The following is a 12,282-nucleotide window of genomic DNA, read 5'->3' as shown; positions in this document are numbered from 1 at the left end:
AAACAAGTACATATGTTTGGAACAGATGCATTATTTTCAGAATATTTTTCATTGGTGGTTGGTTGAATCTACTGAGATGGAACCTGCTGACACACAGGGCTGGCCATAAGTACTTCTGTGCATACCTTATTCAGCTCAGGAAGCACATGGTCTTCGGTCATTCTCAACATGGCTGGAAATACAAAGTTAAAAATTATCTTGAAATGTAATTTTTATTACAGATATACCTCAAAGACCAAATGAGGTTTACTGAACTAAATTTTCCATTTGAACAGTTTCTTTTTACTACAAAAAACTTTCTCTTTGAACAATTTAGTATGAACTAAAATCTGACTTAATCAGGATCTAAAATATATTCAGGATTGTTGGTCCTCACCCCAAACAAAACCTTATTGATTATGCTGCTGGGGACAGAGCAGTAAAAATGCCTTCATGGAAATTACATTTTACAAAAAAAAAGACAACAAAGTTATAACCTTGTGTCAGTGACAAAGCCAGGGTGACAACAGTGTCACATTCTGGAGATAAGAACTGAGCCGTTACTCACTGCTCTTCTACTGCTGATGCTTAGTTAGAGCACGCAATAATTATAAGTAAAACTAAACCACTAATCCCATCAGAGAAAGGATTTCTAAAGTCCTACTTTTAATATTGCAATTTATTCTAATTAAAACTCAGATCTGCAACAAGCTAGCCTGAAAAAACTCCAGTTCCCTATTCCAACTATCAATCATATAGTTGAAAAAAAGGAAACAAACAAAAATATCCAACCAAGAATTCAAGTAACTTAAGATCACATTCAGGTTTTAAACAAAAGTAACTATAGTAGAGTGATAAGCATAAAGTCTGCTTTTGTAATATTAGAACTGAACATTTGGACACTTTGCAGTATTAGCATATCAAAAGGAATTTATCTTGTATTTCACTCTAAATTTTAACAAATATGAGACATAAAACTAAATGTTGCATATGTTGGAGAGAAATGTTTGTTTCATTATTTAAAGAATATACTTCACAAAAATAGCAGTATAAATGGGCCTAAAAAAATGCAAGTACCTCAGAGTGGTGATCAAACCATCTCATGTGAAGTCAACAGGTATTTGTTAATTAAACTGCCTACCCAATGGCAAAGACGTAGTGGCATTACAAAGAAAGTCCTAAAGAAGTCTGTGTACCACTTAGCAAGGGCACCACTGCCCATGAAAATGTAATAGCAAGATCCCAGTTCTGTGCTGTCAGTGATCATCTGTGAGTCCTAGGAACTTCAAAGAGGCTAGCCTGACTACATAACTAAATGTGTAATTTTAGATGATTTCCATCAATTCAACAGCCACAGGCTAGTTAGTGGTTACCACCATGGACCACACAGCTCTAGAGACTGAAGAACAGAGTGTAAAATGTAACACAAGCTACTGAAGGGCTTTTTGAAAATCTTATACCCGTGCCCAATATATAGCAAGGGCTCAAACATTAAATTTTAACCTAAGGAAATGCAGTTGTCCCTCGCTGTATTGTAGCTTCATTGCATCCCAGGGTTAAAAAACAAAACGAAACAAACCAGAAATAGTGATCCCTCACCTATCAGGTAGTTACTTTCCAGAGCAATAAATGAACCACAATAGAGCATGGGATTTTCACTTATCACGGGGTTGTCTGGAACTTAACTCCCAAGATAGGTAAGGGATCACTGTACTAGTGAGTGTAAGGGGCACAGGTGTTACAAATTAGCTTTAATACTTCTATGGGGGAATCATGGAGTAGGTGAAATAGGACTGCCATAGATGGACAACAGTTGAAGCTGGGTGAAAGAAGGAAACAAGGAGGCTCATTATACTATTTTATAAGTATTTGAAATTTTAACAGACTAATTCAAATCTAAGATGTATTTCCACAGTTTTCAAAAGTGTTAAAACAACAATGTTAAAGTTAACTTACCCACAGAAAGCCACTGGAAAAATGCCTTGAAATTCTTTATACTAATGTCTATAACTCTGAAAAGATAAACAAATCAGAAAAAAAAAGTCATGTGCAGTTCATGTAGTACTGTTCAACTGTCACAGAGTAAAATAAACCTTACTGTTCTTCTTTGTCTTGTCAGGATTTAAGCCCTTAGAAGAGCAGATTTTACAAGCCAAACATTATTACATTCCTAAAATTAAGGCAATCAAAAACAAAACACATCTCGATTCTTTCAAAAATTAAGCAAATAAATGATACTATCTGGTTGTAACTGTGTTTCCAAAAAACTGAATCTTTCCCAGCATTCTGTGACATATGAATTCTTTTCCTAACTCTGCAAGTAAGTGAGGAAAAAATTTTCCCACATTTTTTGTTAAAAAATTACTAATCAGTAAAAAAAAAAAAAAAAAACTGACTCCAAGAGGAAGTTACTACTATAAACTTATGTTATGTCACAATGTCTGATACCACTGGACATCATTTTATGAAACTAATCTTTTAGTCCAACAAATAAATGAGGTCTCAAAAATTGAACTCTCTTGGATTTGACACAAATGAAAAAACGTTAAGTATTATAAATCAAACTCATTTTCATTTTGGTGAACTTTCTGAATACAGAGATGAGTTCAATTTTTATAAACTCTTTAAGTTTACTTCTATGTGATAATTACAGTAAGCAAATAATACCTGTACTGATTTTCCTTGAGGTCCTAAGACCTGAACCGGGAGCCTGTGCATACTAGACAACAGTGTGCCAGTGAGCTACATTCCCAGCAGTACAAGTATTTTTTTTTATGTTTCATAATATCACTGAGAGGTGGATCAGTATCAATCACCCTACTAGGAAATCAAAGATTGCAGCACTCCTATGTTATCAAGTAAGGTAACTAACATTCTCTTGCAGCACCAGTGAAAAACAAAGTTTTCTGTGTTCTACCTAACTAATACCTTCACCCCTACCTAACACAACCAGACCACACTAAAGCCCTCCCCCACTGCTCTGTTCCTCCATCTGTAACCCTTCGTAGTGACATTTTTTCTACTTAAGAGGATCAAGAAGTTAAATACTTTCTATTCATCGTGAGAGGTAATCCTAGAAAACTTAGTATATCATATTTGCTCTCAGCAAATGTAAATTCCAAAAATATTCCAAAACACAGGAAAAGCAATGTCATTTCTCCTCTCACTTTGTCTTCTGAGCAAGTGCTGGGGTTTTCACTTTCTAGAGCCCAATCATAATGACAGTGAACAGGAGGAAGCATATGTATTATAAACTTAGAAAAATAAAGAGTAAAGAACAACTTAAAACTAGTTTCAGAAGTACTGAATACTGGTGAGTGACAAAGTTCTCCAGGAGAAGCCAAGTGCAGAAAGCTCAAAGAGCCAACAGCCAGGAATGACAAGAGAGTCTGAGAAGCTTGGTGCTGTGGCGGTTCACGCCTCATCCTAGACACTCAGGTGGCTGAGATCTGAGGCCTGCAGTTCAAAGACAGCCCACACAGGAAAATCCAGGAGATTCATAAACTCCAACTAATCACCAAAAGCCAGAAATGGAGCAAATGGTAGAATGCTAGCCTTGAGAAAAAAAGCTCAGGGACAGCACTCAGGAATTGAGTTTAAGTTCTGAGACTGGCACCAAAAAAAAAAAAGAAAGAAAGAAAAGAAAAGAAAAACAGCTCAACAGAAAGAGAAAGTAAAATGTATTCCTAAACTGTATCTTACTGTACTGGACATACTAGCCAAATATAAATAGATTAAAAACTGAATCAAAGTTAAATTTCATAGACTTGAAACTCTTTGTATGATTAAATAAACTTACAATCCTTTTGCCTTAGCATACCAAGCACTGGGATTACAGGTATGTGTGTAAGGTTCTTATTAATTTCAAATGTAAATATTCACAATCAATAGCATCTAAAAGGAAATAAAAAATATAAAGAAATAGTCCTTGTTAAATAAGTAAACTATACCTAATATATTCTGTTGAGAAATTAAATCACTACCTTCAATTCCCATAGCATCCAGTCCAAGGGGTTTGTATTTTTGCTTCCATGAAGCCATTCCTTTCAGTTCACTCAAATAATACAATAAAGACTCTGAGCCACTAGCACAACAGGAGACATAGTATCATTACTTAGTCACAGGAGACATAGTATCATTACTTAGTCAGGGTGGTAGGCAGTGGTAGACAGTTCCAATTTTTCAGAAATAAAAATTTAAGGTAACTATTTAATTTTCTTGCCATTAAAAAAATTGTATCTCTAGTTCTATAAACATAAGCACAATCATCTGGCTATCATCTACTGAAATGAATATACATGACAATACGATTAAATTTTATATGAACAAATTGTGTTTCACAGTCCTGGCACTATCTGAGGGGAGGCGCAATGCTAGGGATGAAGCTAGGGCCTTGCATAAGCTAGCAAGTGCTCAACCACTAAGCTACCCCTTAGCCCCAATCTTGGCACTTTAAAGAGAGCCAGTAGGCAATCTTGTTCACCCATATCTATCCGATACTAAACAAATAGTTTTTGAGATCCAACTTTGTGTCAGACATTGTGCTAGATGCTAGGGACAGAAAGCTGACAAGAATCAGGTCCTTGTGACCACAGAAATTACAGCATAACAGGGGAGACAGGTCTCAACCACACAATCATACAGTGTAATCTTCCCAATGGCCATAAATACCTTGAGGGGAATGCATAGGACAAGGGTATAAGTGTAATATGAGTTAATATGGGGACTGGTGAAAAAATATGGGGACTGATCAAAAAGAAGGGAACAGGAGCATCTGTGAGAGGTATTCTATTGGATTTACTGAGGAATACACATTCTACAGGGATGAGGATATAGCTCACTAGTAGAATCCTTGCCCAGCATATACAAGACCCTGGTTTTGACCCAGAGCATTGCAAGAAAAGGAAAAAGAAGAGTAAAAAGACCAGACATTTGTGGAACAAAGTATAGAAAGACCAGTGCAGAAGGCATTACATAACGGGCTGTATACAAATTTAAACTGAACATTCAGCATCCGCTTGTAAAACTGTCACTCAAGCAGCTACGGATAGGAACAACACGAGACCTGGAACACTAAAAGGAATTGTGGCTCTGCCATGTACTATCTTTGGGCCATCCATATAACTAATTCAGTTTCATCCTGGTAAAATGAGACTCAGAACAAAATTCTAGGGTGTTGAATGAAAAATACACAATATGTTTTACAAGATAAAATATACAACATACTCAATTTTCTCTGTGGAACAAAAAAAGGAATATATGCCCTATTTCAAAATATACCTTATAGTATAGTGGGGGGATCCAGATGGGAGACTTGCTTGGTGAAAAGATAGTGAAAAATTATTTCATGAAGCAGAAATAATCTTTACCCTTGAGTGTGCCAAGATTCCCCTTCAAATGCCAATGCAAAAATTTCAGCTAGGCACTATTCACAATCAATAGCCAAGATATAGAAACAACCCAGATGCAGAGAAATGGATGGAACTAAAATGAATCAGTGTGAGTGAGGTAAGACAAGAGCAGAAAGACAAATAGCACATGTTCTTCCTGATATGAGGATGTTAAAATCCAAAACGCAAGGAAATACGACAAAGTAAACAGGACTCAAGAAACAAAGGACATCTACTTAATCTGCCATATAATTTCTAAATGACTCCATGTTCTTGACCTCATATGGGGTATATATGTGCACACATCTAAGGGAAGCTAGGAGGAGGGCATGGAATCAGAGGGAAACAGGTGAAAAAATACAACAGAGGAACCCATCAGCTACACTGGGCATTGATGAAAATGAACTAAAGAACTCAAGGGAGGGAGGGATGAGAGGGAAAGAGGGAACAGCTAACACTAAGCAAAAGGAAAGAAATATATTTATCACCCAAAGCAGAAGAAATATTGTCAAAGCTCATAGAATTCACAAACTTTATAGACCAAGATAATGACAATTTGCCTTGCAAAGGTTAAAATGTGTTTGTGATTTTAACAAAATATCACTATCCTACAGTACTATGAAATTTGTGACATTTATATAATCACTTAATCTCACTAAAAATTATTATTAAAAAATTTTCAGGGTAGTGGCACTGTAGCTCAAGTGGTAGAAAACTCTCCTTGAGCTGAAGAGCTGAGGGACAGTGCCCAGGCCCAAAGTTCAAGCCCCATGACTGACAAAAAAAAAAAAAATTCAGCTAGGAAAGATTCCAGAAGAAAATGCCAGACAATAAAGGTAAATTTTCAGAAAGACCAAAGCAATGTCCATCATCTTTATACCTCTGCAAATGACTTATAACCAACTTCTGAATACTGGAATATGATGACTTTAACAGCACCTTTACAGTTAGCTGGTTCACCAAAAGGGGCTGAAGTTCAGCACTACAATGTAAAAGGATGTTTTAGTCATTTCTCCATCTAAAATCTGTACACATTGCTTAAAATCATAGATTTCAAAGAAAAAAACAAGATTTTGGAACAAAGTAAAACTACTCCCAACAAAAATAAAACTTTCTTAAAAAAATACAACTTTCTTTTGTATACAAAAAGAAACAAAAAAATAACCCTAACACACTTAAGTACACATGAGGATACACTGCATATTAAAAAGGACTTGGCTTAGTAAGGCAAAGGGCAATGCTCACTAAGCCATATTGTACCAATGTAAGCATTTAGGAAAAGGATGGCAGAGGTTTCCACAAAGCACCATGGAAATCACATCTGAAACACGGGAGGGAATAAATGAAAACCATAAAAAATAATTCCAGAAGTAAATACAGATTAACCTTTTCATGCGCTTAAGATGGGGAAAGTTCTAAGATACCAAAAAGAAAAAGTTTAGTTTGGCAACATAAAAACTAAAATTTCTGTACAAAATGATCACATTAACCCAAAAGGGTGTATCAAAAAACCTGGAGATCTATACTCCTAATACTCTTTTTATACCAGAATTTTCTATTTCATTTGGACAAATGAATTATTCATTTTTATTTACATTTAAAATCAATTGATTTAAAAAGGGGAGAGAGAGGTGAAACAGGGCATCAGTGGCTCATGCCTATAATCCTAGCTACTCAGGAGGTTGATATCTAAGGATTGTGATTCAAAGACAGCCCAGACAGGGCTGGGCTCAGTGGTAGAGTGCTTGCCTTGCATGCATGAGGCCCTGGGTTGGATTCCTCAGCATTACATAAGCAGAAAAGGCCTGAAGTGTCGCTGTGGCTCAAGTGGTAGAGTGCTAGCCTTGAGCTGAAGAGCTCAGGGACAGAGCCTAGGCCCAGAGTTCAGGCTCCAGTACAGAAAAAAAAAGACAGCCCAAACAGAGAAGTCTCTGTGAGAGTCTTATTTCCAGTTAACCACTCAAAAAACTGGAAGCAGGGATGTGGCTCAAAGTGGTAGAGCGAAAAGATCTTAAGGACAGCACATAGGCCCTGAGTTCAAGCCCTACAACCAATCGGGGGAGAAGGGAGGAAAAGGAAGAGTTTATTACCTTGCCTTCCCCCACAACAGCAAGTGCATAAATTCATCCTGTACTGATGTGGTTATGTTCTTTTCCTAGATAAAATAAAAAGAAATATGTGGTACATGTTTTGCAGCTTATAAAGTACATCTACTCACTGTTCTTTCCTCTGTCTTCTCTCAAGCCCTTATATACAGGAAATATCTGAGGTTCAGTGACTGGAGACAACCAGTCAGCTGTTTCAATAGCTTCCTCATTCCCAAAGCACACCCACTGCATTAAGTTGTTCCAATGGTGGAAGAGTCAGCTATGGATCTGATATGGTTTGTCCCCCAACGGTTCATGTATTATGATGCTGCTGAGGTAGTGGAATCTTTAAGAGGTAAGGCATACTGGGAGGTGGTTAGGTCACTGAGGGTGCTGCTATGTGAAGAAAATGTAGTTCTCATAGGAACCTGGTTAGATCCTGCAGAGTGAGTTATTCTAAAAGAGCAAGACCACCCTTCTCCACTTTCTGGTTCCTGCGTCACAAAGTGATCCCTCTGCCAAGATGCCATCTCCCAGAGGAAGAAAATAACAGAGCCACACAATCTGGGACTTCTAGTCTACAAAACTGGAAGATACATAAACCTCTTTTCTGTATACATTACCCAAGTTCAGGTACTTTGTTATAGTAACAAAACCTAATATAGACTCCTTTTTGCAAATATTTTCTGTGAAAATAGTCATTAGGCCAAGCTGTCTGAAGAAATTATGGTCTTAATATTTCATAAATTAAACTGACCTTTCTCATATAGCATATAAAGCAAATAGACTTTTAAACTCTTTCCACAGGAAATATCAGTTACATTACCTGCACAAACTTAGTGAGACGAGAATCCATCTGCATCAGTATTTCTTCCCATACTTCACACATACATGTCAGTGACAAATTTATATACTATTAGCAAAAAGAAAAAAATATTTTAAACCCACATTCTACCTAATATGTGCTATTTAAGGTCACAAAAAATCCAGAACTTACTTTCAACCACCCTAATTAACTTAGTTAAGCCAAAGGAAAAGAGAAGACCATAGCTAACCTTTGGTAACTTCTTTTTTTTTTTTTTCCAATTGTGGGGCTTGAACTTGTGGTCTGGGGACTGTCCCTGAGCTCTTTTGCTCAAGGCTAGCTCCTTACCACCTTGAACCACAGTGCTACCTCCTATTTTCTGGTGGTTAAATGGAGCTAAAAGTCTCATAGACTTTACTGCCTGGGCTGGCCTTGAACCATGATCCTAAGATCTGAGCCTCTTAAGTAGCTAGGATTACAGGTGTAAGCCACCAGGGTCTAACTGTTTGGTAACAACTATTTTTACCAAAGAATCAATGATTCTTAGAACTTTAGAAAGGAACTTTTTTTATACTTAAATTTTATTGTAAAGGTAATATACAGAGGGGTTACAGTTACATAAGAAAGGTAATGAGTACATTTCTTTTTTGCACAGTGTTACCCCTTCCTTCATTTCAAAAGAACATTTCTATACCTAGTAAAACAAACATCTTTTACATTTTATTATTTAAGCTGTGTTTTATTACACTGTCAAAATGTTAATTTGTTCAACTATTAAACTGTCAGAGGACCCTTAAAAGATTTCGACACCTAGTTACATTTGCCATCAAGTAAATTAATGGCTGTGGTAGAACAATAATGAAAAAAATGGCCTGAATTCTTTACAGTTCTTCTATCCTGACTTATTCTCCTCACCTTGCACCTGGCTGCCCTATAACTTGCTCTAACTGAACATAGCAGAAAAAACACTGCTGAGGCCAGGGCTTTCAAGTTGTTTATACATCTTGACTTGCACTTTTTTTTGAGGGGACGGAGAGGGAGACAGGATCTTGTTATATAGCCCAAGCTTGCTATATAACTCAAGTTGATATTATAATACTCTTGCCTGAGCCTCCCAATTGCTGGATTATAGAAGTGTCCCACCAACCACAGTTCAACTTACACTCTTATTTATTTAATTTTTTGCTAGTCCTGAGCTTGAACTTGGCCTGGGCAACTGTCCCTGAGCTTCTTTTGTTCAAGACTATCACTCTGCCACTTAAGCCACTGCTCCAGTTCTAGCCTTTTTTGTGTACATGGTACTGAGGAATCGAACCCAGGGTTTCATGCATGTGAGGCAAGCATTCTACCACTGAGACACATTCCCATCCCTCAATGTGTACTCTTGAAACCTTTGCTGCCACTACCCTAGAAACAGCACAGGACTAGCTGGCTAGAAGATGAGGGATGCAGGGCAGAGGCAAAGCCACTTCAGCCAGGGACACATATCAGCTTGCATGATCAAGCTGGGTGATATGAGCCATACCAGGTACAGATCACCACAACTTTCTGGCTGAGTTTAGTCCAAACTGCTAACCTACAAAATTATCTACTAATTTGGGGTATCTTTGTTATGATCAAAACCTAAAATCATAAAAAGACTATTTTATTTGCAATAAAGTATAAGTAACATTAACAGGAACATTTAAAAGATTGACTATTTTTTCCCTTTCATTTGGAGGTGATAGGATTGGATGAGTAGATTAATTAAATTACTTTTTCTGGCTTTAATAAATATTGTAAGATTAGCAGAATAGACATCCAACTGACGTCAGTTTTAAAAAATAAAATTACAAATGTTACAGTAGATACTACTAGAAAGCAAGTGATGAATAAATACCTGCAACAGAGCTGAAATGTGAATAAACTTCCTGGCCATCTGAGTTACTTCATGTAAGAAGGAGTAGAGCAGATTGGTTTCAAGCTGAAAAACAAGAATAAATTGAGTCATAATCAGATGTATTTACTTTTTTAAAGATAAATTGTTCCTGTAAAACACACACACACACACACACACATACACACACATGTGCATGCGCACACGTGTGCATCCTCTAACTTAAAGAGGAGCAAAGATGTAACTAAGTATCAGGAAGACCAAATCATAATTCTGTCCCCTTTGAAACATAACCAAGTTGGAGGCATCAGAACCAAGGGAAGGCATCAAAAGGCATTAAAATACTACTGGTAAAAACAAAGAAAATATCCCTTACCAGTTGTATCGCACAGAAGTTGTCATTAAAAAAAAATCTATTACTAGCTGGGAATGTTGCTTAGTTGTAGAGTGCTTGCTTAGCATGCATGAAGCCCTAGATTTGATTCCTCAGTACCACATAAACAGAAAAAGCCAAAAATGGCACTGTAGCTCAAGTAGTAGAATGTCAGCCTTGAGCAAAAGAAGCTCAGGGACAGTGCCCAAGCCCTGAGTTCAAGCCCCAGGACAAAAAAAAAAAAAACAAAAAAAACAAAAAAAAAAACTTTTACAAATTTCACAGAAAAAAAAGAGCTGCTCTATTATAGCACAAATACAGCCTGGTGATCACAGTTGCTCAGCCTTAAGACACAAATGTGTACTACCATTGTTGTGAATTCTATGTCTAGGGTGCTCTGGAACACTGAACAGCATGCTATTGAAGACACTAAGCAGTCCTCACATCTTCTATCCTTTTGTTCTACTTTGTTTGAAAATTCACACATACTTAGGATAAACATATAGGATTTTCAGAGGAAACACTGGGGAAGTTTTCTTGGCAAAGCAAAGGTACAATCTAAATAACAGGAGCCCAAACAGTTTCCTAATCTTATTATGTATGCTACACACAATAAAAGAGCCCTCACCAATACTTAAATGTTTTACACAAAAAGCATGTTTAGAGCCTAATGGTGCACACCTGTAATCCCAACACTTGGGAGGCTAAAGCAGGAGAACCTGAAGTTCTAGGCCAGTCTGGATTACAAAGCAAGCCTTCCTCTCATTAGAAGGAGAAAAAAGGCACAGAACCTGAATGCAGACTGCCTAGTATCACTTTCCAATTATGAGCTTTTGTATGTGTCCAGTACTTTCTTCAGGTATAATAACAGTGCCTATCCATATGTTGTTGTGTTTAAGGCACTAAGGGTTTGGCATATAATAAATGATGAATATCAGCCCTTATTATTACTAATAACTGAGTCCCAAGAAAATGCTCAAAACCAAGTAATTCTGTTATAGGAACCAATTTGTAGATCATCAAAACATTGTTTTTATGTGGAAAATAATAGTACTACAACAGCATTCAATATGTACAATTTAGAAACTCCACGGAGATGTTTTATTTTGCTGCCCATTAGAATACAGTGAGATATAGATACAAACCCACAGAGGTGGGGACCCAGCTCAGTGGTGGACAGCATGCTCGTACGTCCTGTCAACTCTCAGCACCAACCACCCTAAAAAACAACTGAAAAACTAAAACATATTCTTAATCTCTACAATTACATAGCTGAAAGTATGAAACCTTTGAAGCATCACCAGTGGAAACCTCTGCGACCACTGATAATGATTTCAAATCACTTGATAGACACAATGCAAGACAAGTGCCAGCAATCTGCAAAATAATCACACACCCTCATACATGTGGTATCACTGCTAGGGTGCACTTTGTAATACTGGAAGCAACAATTTATACACAACTTTAGAAAGCTGTGACACACACTTCTGGTTTCAGCTATACTCATGTAGCAGGTAAAGGTAGGTAAAGCAGGTAAAGGGCTCCTCCTAGTCACAAAGACCTATAAACATTAAAACTTCTGATCCCAATCCCATCAACAGTTGCACATCAAAGGTTGATGAACAAATTCCCTGAAGGCTATGATATTTTCTACACCTTGGGGAATTGTGAGAGCGAGATGAAAAAGGCTCTGGAGAAGACTGATTTAGCAGTAGTAGGAGACTCAGTACTCAACAAAGAGTGGCTTCCGATAGCTTTCATTAGGCTCCAGT

The 12,282-nt window shown here is 37.1% G+C and overlaps 1 protein-coding gene across 1 annotated transcript in view; it reads right to left on the bottom strand.

The window, feature by feature from the left end:
- Nucleotides 1-12,282, bottom strand: part of LOC138810424 (anaphase-promoting complex subunit 4-like) — a 47,423-nt gene that overhangs the window by 14,905 nt on the left and 20,236 nt on the right. Inside the window, 9 exon segments of the mRNA XM_069997529.1 lie at nucleotides 126-172; nucleotides 1,936-1,991; nucleotides 2,376-2,400; nucleotides 3,930-4,063; nucleotides 6,250-6,351; nucleotides 7,460-7,524; nucleotides 8,283-8,369; nucleotides 10,141-10,224; nucleotides 11,756-11,887. Of these exon segments, the coding sequence (XP_069853630.1) occupies nucleotides 126-172; nucleotides 1,936-1,991; nucleotides 2,376-2,400; nucleotides 3,930-4,063; nucleotides 6,250-6,351; nucleotides 7,460-7,524; nucleotides 8,283-8,369; nucleotides 10,141-10,224; nucleotides 11,756-11,887 (732 nt within the window).

The sequence above is a fragment of the Dipodomys merriami genome, unplaced genomic scaffold, assembly GCF_024711535.1.
Source record: "Dipodomys merriami isolate MVZ:Mamm:240054 unplaced genomic scaffold, mDipMer1.0.p SCAF_1031, whole genome shotgun sequence".
NCBI lineage: Eukaryota > Metazoa > Chordata > Mammalia > Rodentia > Heteromyidae > Dipodomys > Dipodomys merriami.
This window is presented reverse-complemented; position numbering and strand designations above follow the sequence as displayed.